The 13,565-nt window shown below is 34.4% G+C and overlaps 1 protein-coding gene across 2 annotated transcripts in view; it reads right to left on the reverse strand.

Annotated features, from left to right (window-relative positions):
- Positions 1-13,565, reverse strand: part of DIAPH2 (diaphanous related formin 2) — a 932,191-nt gene that overhangs the window by 644,541 nt on the left and 274,085 nt on the right. For both annotated transcript variants that reach the window (XM_043457771.1, XM_043457769.1), the window contains 2 exons: positions 11,562-11,698; positions 9,538-9,646 (listed from right to left, as the gene is read on the reverse strand). In XM_043457771.1, coding sequence (XP_043313706.1) covers positions 9,538-9,646; positions 11,562-11,698 — 246 coding nt within the window. The remainder of the gene's footprint in view (positions 1-9,537; positions 9,647-11,561; positions 11,699-13,565) is intronic.

Below are 13,565 nucleotides of genomic sequence, written 5' to 3' on the forward strand. Positions count from 1 at the left end.
TACAAAAGGAAGGAAAGAAGAAAAGGAAAAGAGAGGAAGAGAGAGAAGGAAGGAAAGAGGGAGGGAGAAAGAGAGGAGAGGAGAGAAAATCGTCCCTGGAATGTGTTAAGATTTCACTTTACATAATATAAACAATGACCTATGGGCAGTATTCAATCATTCAACAGAATGGCCTCTCACTCTCCTTAATTTGTTGCCAATCCCACTCCCTCCACTCCTTATTCAGCATGGATGTGCATGCAAATACATCATACACACACACACACACACACACACACACACACACACACACACACAAGCATGCTATTCAATATGAAGCCACTAATTACAATTCAAATGTAGCTAAATTACAATTAAGTAAATTTAAAATCCAGTGCTTGGTCTCATTAGTCACAAATGTTCAACAGCCACATGTGGCTAGTGGCTTCCATACTGGACAGCATGGATATAGGACGCTGCAAAGTCTGACCACATAGCACTGCACTGGACACTTTAAATTAAAAATAGTTCTGTTCCAATATCTAAAACCTAAGCTCCAGAGCAGGGGAAAACACATTCCTGAATAATGAAACTTTCAAAATTGGTATGTTCAACTTCAAAGTGTACAAATTTTTAAGAGCATGATTGAAGGATATTGTCCTCTTTCAATGAAAAATTAATCTGCTTTCAAAAAAAAAAAATCTAACTCCAGAGACAGAAAATAAAAAATTACAGGGTTCAAAAGCTAGAAAGAACATAAAATACACCAATCCAATATTCTCATTTATAGATAAGGAAACTGAAAACCTAGGAAGATTAGCTCATTTGCCCAAGACTTTATAGCTAACGTGTTTGTGTGTGTGAGTTAGTTGCTCAGTCGTTTCAGACTCTTTGCAACCCCATGGACTGTAGCCTGCCAGGTTTTTCTGTCCATGGGATTTTCCAGGCAAGAATATTGGAGTGGGTTGCCATTTGCTTCTTCAGGGGATCTTCCTGATCCAGGGATCAAACCTGGGTCTCCCGTATTGCAGGGAGACTCTTTACCATCTGAGTCACCAGGGAAGCCCATATAACTAATAAGAAGCCACAAAGATTGGATTTGAACACAGGCCTCATGACTTTTAGTCTTGAAATCTTTCTACCACCCTACAATGCACAAACCTGGCATTGCTGAATAGCATTTTCCCCTGTACTGGAAAGAAAACAAATGCCTTTGAAATGAAATCACAAATTTCACTATCTAGATTTCATCTGCTGCTTATTTTCTTTATAATGCATCTAAGGTTCAAAATGGTCTGCCATATCTGTTTTAAATCCAGCTTCCATAAGAATTAAAATTTTAAAAGTCATAAGAAGTCTGAATTTTTTCCATTATTGATAAACATGCTAGGCTAGAACCAAGATTCGGATTTTTGACCAGTAAAAATAGTTTCTGTATTTGCAATGCTATTAAATAATCTCCTTATAAGGAGATACCTACACAATATCTATACAACCCATTGAATAAATGTATTAACATGTAGATAAAAGCTTTGTGCATGTGACAAAGCATCCAAGAATTTGTGCCATGTATAATTATACTAAATTGAGTTACTATCAGTTTTTCCTAAAGATTAAAAGCCTTCCTTTACCATTATAGTATATCTTCTTTCTACAATAATCACCCACATTCTTCAGTCAGAGGATGCTAGTATCTTCATTGTCGGGTGTGGGGTATGGCATAGAAAGTGAAATATCACAAAACTGATTTTAAACTTCCTAAAGATATGGCTCTAAATTTGTAGGGTTTTCTTTGTAACCCCTCAGTTCAGTTCAGTTCAGTTCATTCGCTCAGTCGTGTCCAACTCTTTGCAACCCCATGAATCACAGCACGCCAGGCCTCCCTGTCCATCACCAACTCCCGGAGTTTACTCAAATTCATGTCCATCAAGTCAGTGATGCCATCCAACCATCTCATCCTCTGTCATCCCCTTCTCCTCCTGCCCCCAATCCCTCCCAGCATCAGGGTCTTTTCCAATGACTCTTCGCATGAGGTGGCCAAAGTGTTGGAGTTTCAGCTTCAGCATCAGTCCTTCCAATGAACACCCAGGACTGATCTCCTTGAGGATGGACTGGTTGGCTCTCCTTGCAGTCCAAGGGACTCTCAAGAGTCTTTTCCAACACCACAGTTCAAAAGCATCAATTCTTCGGCTCCCAATAAAATGTTTAAAATATAACGGGTATATTATATTACCTTCGCTGTTCACCTGAAACTATCACAACATTGTTAATCGGCTGTAATCCATATAAAATAAAAAGTTTAAAAATGTACATAATGGGTAATAGTCATTAAATATTTCTAAATTTACTGACATGAGACATTACCCTAAAAAGAAACTGCATTCAGTTTCTTACTTAAGTGATAAAGAGGGGAAATATTTAAAAATAAATTATCCTCATTAAATTCCTTGGAAAATGCTAGAACCTTTATTTTAACTCACCAACTCTGAAAACTATACAAACATATATCTGTCTGTGTGATCACAATTCATAGAGCTATGGAGTATAATAACTGCCAACTCCAGGACATTCTCAAAACAGATTACCCATACTGCCATTAGCTGTGACAAATTGTGCTTTTAAAATGTTATTGACACTGTCAAATATTGACCTTATTAAGTACTTTATTGACATTAACAAGGTCTTTCTTTATCCCAGCCCAGCAGGAGTTAGGAAGAAAGATAGTTTGAGTCAAAGTAAGTGTCAACCAAGAAAGACACAAATATACAGAGAAAGTTAATTAATTCAAAAAATGGAGAATTCCAGGCACAGCAAAGCCATGTAGGAAGGTATGGAGGTAGAGGGATGAAATAGCATAAAATGTTCAGGAAATTGGGTACAAGCTGAGTGGACCAACTCTATACGTAGCAGAGTGATGGAATATGAGGTTAGAGATTTAGCAAAAGTTAGATGATGGAAGTATTTTGTGTAGACTAGCATTAGACTTTACTCCTAGGGTCTCTGGGAAGATATAGGATTTTTAGCAGTGATATAACAAAACCTGGCTTCCCTGGTGGCTCAACAGTAAAGACTCTGCCTGCCAATGGAGCAGACATGAGTTCTATCCCTGGGTCATGAAGATCCCCTACAGAAGGAAATGGCAACCCACTCCAGTATTCTTGCCTGGGAAATCCCATGGACAGAGGAGCCTGGCAGGCTACAGTCCGTGGAGTCACAAAGAGTCAGACAGGACTTAGTGACTAAACAACAACATAAAAGAACTGTATTTCAGAAGTATACCTTGTGGAAAATGATTTACAAGGGGCTGGAATGAAGGGTAGATGATATTTAAGAGTCTAGGGAAATGGAAAACATTGAGATGTGACAATGCCCTGAAACAAAGAAGCGGTGGGTAGGGGTGGGGGAGGTAGGGAAGGGAAATACAGTGCTAAGGCTGTAGAACTGGTAACATTTGGGGACTGAGGTAATGTGGATGGAGAAGAGTAGATTTGAAGATGACTATTTCTGGTTTATGCTACTTGGTGGACAATGCTAAGGTTAACCAGGATGGGCAAAGAAGAGAAAAGCAGGTCAAAGTTGGAGAGAACAGGATAGACAGGATGAAGAAAAGAAGATAAGGACAATATTGAACTTGAAATCCAATAAGGAAGCAGGTGAGTATATGGGATTTGTGAGTCAGGATGTATTTGGAATAGAAGAGTTCAGAGAGATTCATCTCATAGAAGTGCTGGAGGAAGTCATAAGGATGGATTAAGCTGCCAAGGATAATGTACAGAATGAGCAAGGACCAGAGTAAAGGATCAAAGGACTAAGGATAATACTCTAGAAATAAGTATATTTTAGGGCCAAGCATAGACAAAAGAGATCTTCAATGTAACAAAGAGGTCAAAGAAAACAAGGAGAGCATGGTATCACAGAAGCTGAGGGAGGAGAGAGCTTAGATAGAGTGACCAATAGTGTTGAATGGTGCTGGAGAAGCCCTTATGATGACTTTCAAAGTGTCATTGCTTTCTATATTATGGAGGTCACTAGTGTACTCCCATTACCAAAAATGATGGATTTGGCAATTACTCAACTTTGAAACAGATTTAAAATAAAAGACATTCTTTTTTAAGTCAAGTTATTTTTGTATTTGAAACATGATTATATTGTGTAAATATCTCTATACAATCCCTTATTGTACTAATTCTACTTTTAAAATGATAGTAGTATAAAACTATCAATATATCGAACAAGTTTCCTAAGTAATATCAGACATTTCTTCAATACAGTATTTAACATGCTTATTTACTTTTGAACAAATTTCCTCATTATTCTAAGCTCCAGTACCTTGTTTTATCATAAATATGCCACTATTGACAAATGATAAATCATTTATCCAAAGCTACTTCCTCATACATGGTGGTTTGAGTGCAAATTTACAAATAGGCTTAGAGTAAATTCTCAACAGTTGAGAATCACTGTGGAAAGATCTGCACTACAAAGAATCAGTCAATATTTCTGCAGGGTTTGTCTATTTAAGCACGAGTATGTTTTGGAATGGAACTCTTTCTGAAGTGAATTACTTAATTCCCACATTCTTAAATATCTTAAATATAACTCATTATTATTATTATTATTATTATTATTATTATTTTTGCTGACTCAGGGGCATGATTAAATATATGAGTTACTGAGAGATGACAGAACACATAGATGCCCTCAGGAGCTATTGAGATATATACGGCTATTTTCCCTGAGACTAAATGAAACTAAATGCTATAATTTTTGAATTCCAGTTCCACTCTTTCATTATGTTTCTATCTCCTCGCCCCTTGCTTTCGTTTTGTCAGCTGTTGCCTCTTGATCATCTCAGTGCACAAGTCTGGCATAAAGCATTTTCCAACCTCCCAACTCATGTTTCTAGTCTGCTATGGATAGACAACAAATAATTGGACCCAATAAGATACCACAGAAAGACAGGCTCTGATTAAAGACTTTAAAGTCTTTGTCATCATGAGGCTTACTTGGTGTATTGGGTGACACTTTGTAGATTGCTCATATTTTCCTTTTCTTTTACTTCCTTTTTGGTTCTGACTTATATTCCAAAATGATAAATCTCTCAAAAAGGTGAGGTCAGGGTAAGTGAATCAACCATGTATTCACTTCTATGTTTTTGTGTACCATACCTAATTATAACATGCACAATTTGTGAATTATCTTCAATGTGTTAGATAAGATTTTTTAGATGTATTAAATCACAATAAAAACACTTCTGCACACAGCTTCTGAAATACTTTAAGACACATTGCACATTTCAGACTAATACCAGACTGTGAAGACTAGGGCTTTTCTTGTAATATCTCATTGGAGGTTAGCTATATGATTTTCTCTTTCCATAAACAACTATTATTTGGAGGAACAAATTAGGAGCTGGGGATCAACATATACACACTACTACATATAAAATAGATAACCAATAAGGACCTACTGTATAACACAGGTAACTATAATCAATATCTTATAATAACCTATATTGGTTTTCTATCAGCAAAGATAATGTTCTGGAAAATTCCTGTTGATCCTTCAAGACCCAATTAAAGCATCACTTCATCACTGAAGCTTTCCCTGACTTAGGCAGAATGTACTTAAACTTGCCTTCCTTTGTGTCCTCATTAAACCTTACCAAGACGAAAGGGACATGGCTGGAGGAAGCGCTGCTATTCCAAGCAAAGTGTTCCACATGAGAAAATGTTTGAGGGCATTTAAAAGTCTATAGCACATTTGGAAAACACCAGGTTTAGTATGGCTAAAACCTATGGTACATTTGGGAGAATGGGGGGCCTAAGGCCAGAATGTTAGGTTGGGGCCACACTGAGAGAGCTCATTCATCGTGTTTAGGATTTTCACTTTTATCAAGCAATGGGTCATGGGTATAGGTTTCTAGGAATGCTACTATGTTAGAATCAGATTTACTTTTGAAGGATAACTGACAACAGTACAAAACACTTGTCTGGAGGGGAAGAATCTATCAGTTCAGGATACTAATTAGAAAATGGCTAGAATAATATTGCTGGGAGAATATAAATGCAGTGGAGATAGTGAAACAGGATGGATTAATAGTCTTTTGTAAGACTTGATGATTAATTGGATGCAGGGAACAAAGAAGAATGAACTCTTAAGGAAAACCAAAGGTTAGGCAGAAGATGATACCTTTATATTATCTAAAATGAGAAAGACAAGAAAAAGAGATTTCTTTTGGGTAGAAATCATGTTAATGGAAAGAGAAATGAGCCAATTTTACTAAGAGGAGGTAGCATACAGTGGTTAAAAACAACTATTCTGGAGCCAGATACCCTAGGGTCTAATTGGGCTTTACCTGTTATTTACTACATGACCCTAGAGAAGTTATCTGACCTCTATGAGCCTCAGCTTACTCATCTATTAAATGGGGATAATACTACTTCTCTATCACTCTCAGAAAATTAGTGTGAGATTTAAAAAGAGGTAACATATTAAAGTATCTAGAACATTAGTACATGGTTTATAAAAGCTAATTTGGCTTTCACATTTTTATGATACTTCTAAAATATGCAGTTAGCTATTTGGACAGGTAGGTTTGAATACAGACATGAGCCAGACAAAGTCTGGGGAATCATTAGAATACAGTTGGATTTTATTAAAGCTAAAGAAGCAATTGAGAGTGATCAGATATGTGTGTACATATAAATGTATATGTATGTGAGCTTATATATGTGTGTACATATCTACATATATACAAAAATGAAGACAGAATAGGTCCAAGCAAAGAACATAAGGAATAAAATATCCAAGAAGAAGAAATGCACAAAGGAGATAGAGAAAGAACGATTAGGGCTAGTCAGAGAGCAAGAAGCCAATGGTGCCTAGTAAGGCAAAGGTAGGAAAATTTTCAAGAAGGGAGCAATCAGGATTGGAAAGAAGCCACTGGATTTTGAAATTCAAGAACCACTGTTGTCAGTCTTTTTAAGAACTATGAAAAAGTTGAGCTGTGAAAGTTAATTTAGGAAAAAGAGAAAACAAGTATGGATGAGTCTTTTACCGACTTAGACTATAAAGTGAAAAAGGAAGATGAGAGGCTACTTCAAAAGATAAGAAGGATCAAAAGAAGGCATGGGAGACTTGAGAAGTATGGAAGAGACTTGAGAAGGCTACTCAGCTGAAGGAAAGTCAATGAACAGAGAACATACAAGGATATATCATTTATTGTCTATTTCTTGAACTACTGAAGATAATGAAACTCCTATCATGGGTACAGAATTTAATTTTAAAGATGACCTAGAAAACCTCTGTGAGAAGTTAATAACCTTTTTTGAAATCCAAAAAGGATGGGGGAGGGGGTATAGTTGTTATTTAAAAATAAAATTAGTCCTGTATTTTAACAGAATTATTTCAGATACTGTAATAACATTTTGAGAAGTCTCAGGATACAGAAATAGAAAAGTAATCTGGTAAAACACAGCACTAATTTTATTTTTTAAACAACAGATTTAAACTTTTGTTTTTCATGCTGTATTCTGAATATATTTTGAACTTTCAGATATTTTTCTCATCCACGTGAAATAATCCAAATGAACAAACCCACTTCACAATTCTTGTGAGAGTAATTGGCTCTGTATATAACAAATTATTAATTTTATACCTCATTAAAACAGGAAATTTCAAATTGTGATTTGTATATGTTTGTATCTGTAATCAGTATTCAATAACTTGTTGAATACCTAGCAAGATAATGATCCTTCCATATGTTACTTGTTAACAATTTGCCATTTTATCATTCCATTCAGTCCAGCTTCCTGAAGGCTAGCAAATGTCACTCTCATATCATTGTGTAGGCTGAACTATTCTATAGCAGGGGTGTCATTTTAAAGGTCAGACAATGCAGTAAACAAATACTGACATCACAGAAATCTGGCTTCAAATCACAGCTTTACCTCTCAACAGTTGTGTGAGTATGAGTGAGTGATTTGAGTAATGAAAACTTTGAATACAGACATTAACATTTAATTCCTCCTAAGCAAACTCTTGAAGATGAGAATAAACTCCTACATATGATTGAAAGTCAGTGAAATTTAGGTAAGCCCAGGCACATAAATATAAACAAAGATTTCAAGCAGTCATCTAAAAAAGACAGTTTCCAAACCTTTTGGTAGAGATACTGTATTTTATTGAGAGAAAATATTAAAAAAAAAAAAAAAAAAAGGAAAGCACTAAAAAGAAATTCCCCCAAATAATAAAAAATGTAATACACTGGCCTTAAAAGGCACACCATAAAAGTTTATCCAAAATGCTCATCACAGAATAGAAACAACAAGTAACAAACTTCCTCAAATATTTGGAAAGGTATTACACTTTTGTGACACTACAGTATTCTCTTTGGACGTGCCAATTTATCTGCTGTTGTCTGAAACTCTGGCAAAAACAGGTAATGACATATAACGATACAATTAAAAAGGGGAAAAGAAACTTTTATATCAGATAAGAAATTTTAATAAATACTACTAAATAATTTGATAAAATTAAATTTGGAATCATATTCTCTTTGTTGAATGACACCACAAGAGTTTAAAAAACATTTCAGAAAGTGTTTCCCATGGTACATTACATGCTAAACACTGTCTAAAACAAAGAGATGAGCATCATAGACCAACAAACCTGGCATCGAATTTCACTATACCACTTACAAACTGTGGCATGTTTGACCAGCTATTTAATCTCACTTAGCATATTTGTCTCATAAGCAGAATGGAGATAATAATAGTACCTACATTGCTAAGTTGTTGGAACATTAAACCAGATAGTACATGTAAATCAAAATGTTTAGTCCAAAATCTCACATTATAAGAGCTCTCATCACAAAAGAATAAAGTTTTCTTTCATAAAATGGCTTATTTCTTAAAACTATCTAACAAAATATAACAAATTTTATAATTTTATAAAGAACACATGTAGGCTGGGTCTACACAGGGTTATGAAATAGACCATGACCTAAGAAGTGGAATTCAGTCCCCTCTATTCTGGGGAGACAAACTTTTGAATGCTGTGTGAATGGCACAAAAAAAAAAAAAAAAAGACATGTATTTAGTTTTCTTAAATTTCTACAACAAGCCCATACAGACTTCATTAACACTTGCTTGGATAATGGCATTAGCTGAACTGTTTGCCCTCTTGCCCTGATTATTGCTAAGGCTTTAATTTCCATGACTTAGTACACTAATTACTAAATTTCTACCCAAATATTAAGGATAATCATGATCAATTTATAATAATTCAAACTATCCTCACTTTAAGCAAATTATCATCTTCACAGACAAAACTTGTAGCTTCTATGAATGACCAAGGAACAGGAAAGATTTCATTTTTACGTTCCCTTCTATTTAAATGCTAGCTAAAGTGGAGTTAGTGTCATACAAAATGAGTACTGGATTAGCCAACAAAGTTCATTCGGGTTTTTCTGTGAGATGGTACAGAAAAACCCAAACAAAAATTTTGGCCAATGCAAAATAACCCTGGAAGCAATTTAAGACAAAACTAACTCACCTGTAATTGCAAAGCTTCATGGTTTTCCAATCCTTCCACAATTGGTGAAAATCGTTCTCTGTTATTTCGTTCCGCTGCTGTAGTTATAGCCCCTAAAAGTTTATCTAGACTATAGAGAAAAAAACTAGAAATCAGAAATACGTCTTACACACACTATATGAATACAGGTTATCTCTTATACACTCTTCCCTGTTTTCAGGTGCTTCATGTTTATATAGACCATCACAATTTTAGAATTGTGTTCTTCTCCACATATTTCTACAACTCAAATATTGATAGCATTAAATAACATTAGGGCATCAAAATAAAAAATTCAACTTGAAAATCCTGAGGAAAGCCATTTTTCTGAGTGACATTTAAAAAAATACTTAATTGATAAACATTAAAATTTTAAGTTTTGAGTTTTGATATTAAATGTGTTTAATGTCACTTAAACATGGTGGCATCTACAGTTATTCAAAGTTCATTCAAGTGTAATCAGACTGTAATTTTATAATAAAGTGCAAGAAAGAGTACATGTTTTTTAAAGAACTTTAAAAAAATTCTTTGAAAATGGAACAAGGAAAAAGCCTAAAAGAGAAAGCCCAGTAAATTAGAGAAGCATCTATAATTACCTAGCACAAGAAACTTATTTACCTGAACAAAAATATTGGTAGCTATCTCTGTACAGTGTCTGAATCAAATTAACCTCTCTGTAGTATACTACTCACATCAAGCTATATCTAAAATTATAATTAAATCATAAAATATACCAGACTAGGTTGCATTATATGAATTAAGTACTGAAAACATAATACACTGGGAAAACATTTCTTAGTCATATATAAACTGATTTTCCTATAAAACCTAAGGAAGCTTTATTTTTGCATATGCTATCTCATTCTCATAAGACAATGTTGTGTGATAATATTTTTGTTCAGTGTTTGTCTTTCAGTTTTGAAGGATAAACCAGCACTAAGAAACATGTCATTTTATTCCAAGAAGTATGAGAAAGTCAACATATTAGAATATTCTTAAATCTTTGTCTGCCCCTATTCTAATTCAAAGTGAAATGATTACTGTCACACAGTGTTTAGAAAAAAATATTCTAGTTCATATCCGTAGCAGGTATTTCATTCTTTACCACAAAAGTTTCTTACCAACTGGACATCAAATCTGTAATTTTGCTTCTGATTGAATATTATTTCCACAAGAAGAAGTGATCTAATGTGTTGTCAGCAACAACTTGCTAAAAATGATACATACATGCATCCTGAATGATTATCAACAGCCTTTTGTCTTTTTAATCGGTTAACTTCATTCCATGAATAATTGCTTTATTCTTTCACTTACCATACACAGATAAAGTAAAACACTACTGTAAAATGATAGCACAGAATAAAAGAATCTGGTTAATTCAGTTAGTTAAAGAAGTCAAATTTTCTGATGTGCACGGATGAGGGGGTATATTGTGTAGAGTGTGTATGTGAATGTGCCTGTCTGTGTGTTTAGCCAAAATTACTCCCTAACTGATCTTTCCCTACTTTTCTAATAATTGCTTTCCCTTCAACTAGATAAAATTATAATCATTCACTTTGAATGTCCAACATTGAAGAACTTCCCATTAGGATTCTGTCTTTTTAAACCTATTTTTCAAAGAATCAAAACAAAAGCTAAAATGTAAACAGATAAGATAAAAATGCCAATTTTTTTCCTGAAATTTAATACTATTTTCATGCAAACTATAGGTGGCACTAGTGGTAAAGAATCTGCTGCCAAGGCAAGAGATACAGGAGACATGGATTCGATCCCTGGGTCAGGAAGATGCCCTGGAGAAGGGAATGGGTACCCACTCCAGTATTCTCACCTGGAGAAGCCTCATGGACAGAGGAGTCTGGTGAGTTACAGTCCAAGGGGTTGCAAAGAGTCGTATACCACCAAGCAACTGAGCACAGCTGCATGGTATCGAAAGAAACAGCATAAATTTCTCAATTTCTCTAGTGTCATTTCTATGCAGTTAATGTTAATGACAAAGCAATACTTACATGTTTTCTTCTCCAACAATGCAAATAGCTGAAAGTATTTTTACTATTTCAGTCATCATGTTGGGTTGTTTGGGGTCAATTGCTCTCGCTAGGAGTAAAAGACTTCTTTCATCTCCTAGAATCCTTTGCAATCCAAACTGAAAGGAAAAAAAAAAAACTTTCTTTCAAAATATTTTGGAGTCATATCTTTAATTTTAAAAAACAAATTAACAATGATTTTCTAAAATCCCATGCCTCCACATTGAGGTTCTATTTAATTAAATGAATGTTCTTCAAAGTCAATTGCTTTTTATTTGAAATGACCACTTCTTGGATTTTAGGTCCTTTTATGAGATACAATCTCCATTATCCTAACTAAACATTCCATAAAAATTTGGAAGAAATATGCAGCAATCAGTATTTCCTCAATAAAGAAGAATATGTAGCTGTTGTACTTATGTCCTTGGTTTTCGCTGGAGACATCTGGAACTCATGATTTAATTTTTGATTATGTTTGTATGGAAAATTAAGTTGAACAAAAAGGGTAAAATGTTGAAAAGCTCTTTTGTGTACTACATGCCAGTTAAAGAAGCTATAAACTTCTGTATTGGTTTTCCCATACCTTCTCTCTTTTAGCCTCCCTCTTTAAAGTAGCTGTGCTGCATAGCAAAATTATAACCCCAAAGAAGTGGAGCATGGGTTTTATTGAATACTACATGTCACAGTCAATTAGGCAGAGGAGACAGACACCATTTTCATTGATTTTCTAGGCTTAAATATATGCATGCAAGTGTGCATCACAAGAATAGGTAAAGAAATGTTGAAGAAAGCCCAAAACTCGGGTTTTCACTACATAGAGAAGGTCATATTTTCTTTGATCTTTGGCCCACAAGGTATTTCTCAGATTTCTTATGAAGTATGTTTGCTTGTTTTTGCAGTTTAACAGTGGAATCTGACAATATTTCATCATAGCAAAATTGCCATTTCAAGCTAAACTTTACGGAAGTACCACACACTTGAATATTTTCATGGTTTCTATTTTCTAAAACAATTCAGGAGAAAACAACATGAGTTTTAGGTATAATAATAACAAAATACACAGAAATAAGACAAAAAAGGAAATGGAAAAGACAAAATTAAAAAGAAGCAAAGAAAACAAAAGGAATATGAATATATAAAGGTGGGTAGTAAACAATAAATAGTAACGAAAATAAATGAAAATTTGTAAAATGGAGAGATAGATGATTACTATACAGTTACCAAACTTAACTTGAAAAACCAGTTAGACTGACAGTGAAATCATTAAATTTTTCAAATTTCCATTTTATTGTATAAAGGTAGTTTCTAACATGAAGGGAAATACTCAAAATAAAAATGAAGGTATGAGAAATGATGGAAAACCATCAACCTAAACATTAGAGCAATATTATAACAATGGAAGTTAAGGGGCAATGGTTTCCTTTTCATAAGTGTATTATTCCATGTACTGTATAAGCAAAAAGAGTTTTTGAAGTAGGTAATCAAAACCTTTGGGGTCAGCAAATTTGATGCGTACGTCATTTCAGGCTAAAATTTCATGCTTTGATCATGACAAATTCAGTACAACATGAAATTGATATATCACTGTATATTTTTTAATGTAACTCTATGCCTATTGTTTCAGATGTCTGTAATTTAAAAGACTTACCATTTATTCATGTTCCTAGCACCAGTGTAAAATACATTAACATGCTCTAACTAAAACTTAGCCTTAATTTAAAATAATCTAAATCAAACCATCATGTTCTCCCTCCTACACTGTTAGTGGGAAAGCAACTTGGTACAACCACTATGCAGGAACAGTATGAAGGATCCTTAAAAAAAAAAAAAAGAAAACTAATAGAACTAGCATATGATCTAGAAATCTCACTGCTGGGAAGATATCTAGAGAAAACCATAACCTGAAAGGAAACATGCACTCAAATATTCATTGCAGCACTGTTTACAATAGCCAAGACACGGAAGCAACCTAAATGTCCATTGACA

This window comes from Cervus canadensis, chromosome X, assembly GCF_019320065.1.
Source record: "Cervus canadensis isolate Bull #8, Minnesota chromosome X, ASM1932006v1, whole genome shotgun sequence".
In the NCBI taxonomy this organism is placed as follows: Eukaryota; Metazoa; Chordata; class Mammalia; order Artiodactyla; family Cervidae; genus Cervus; species Cervus canadensis.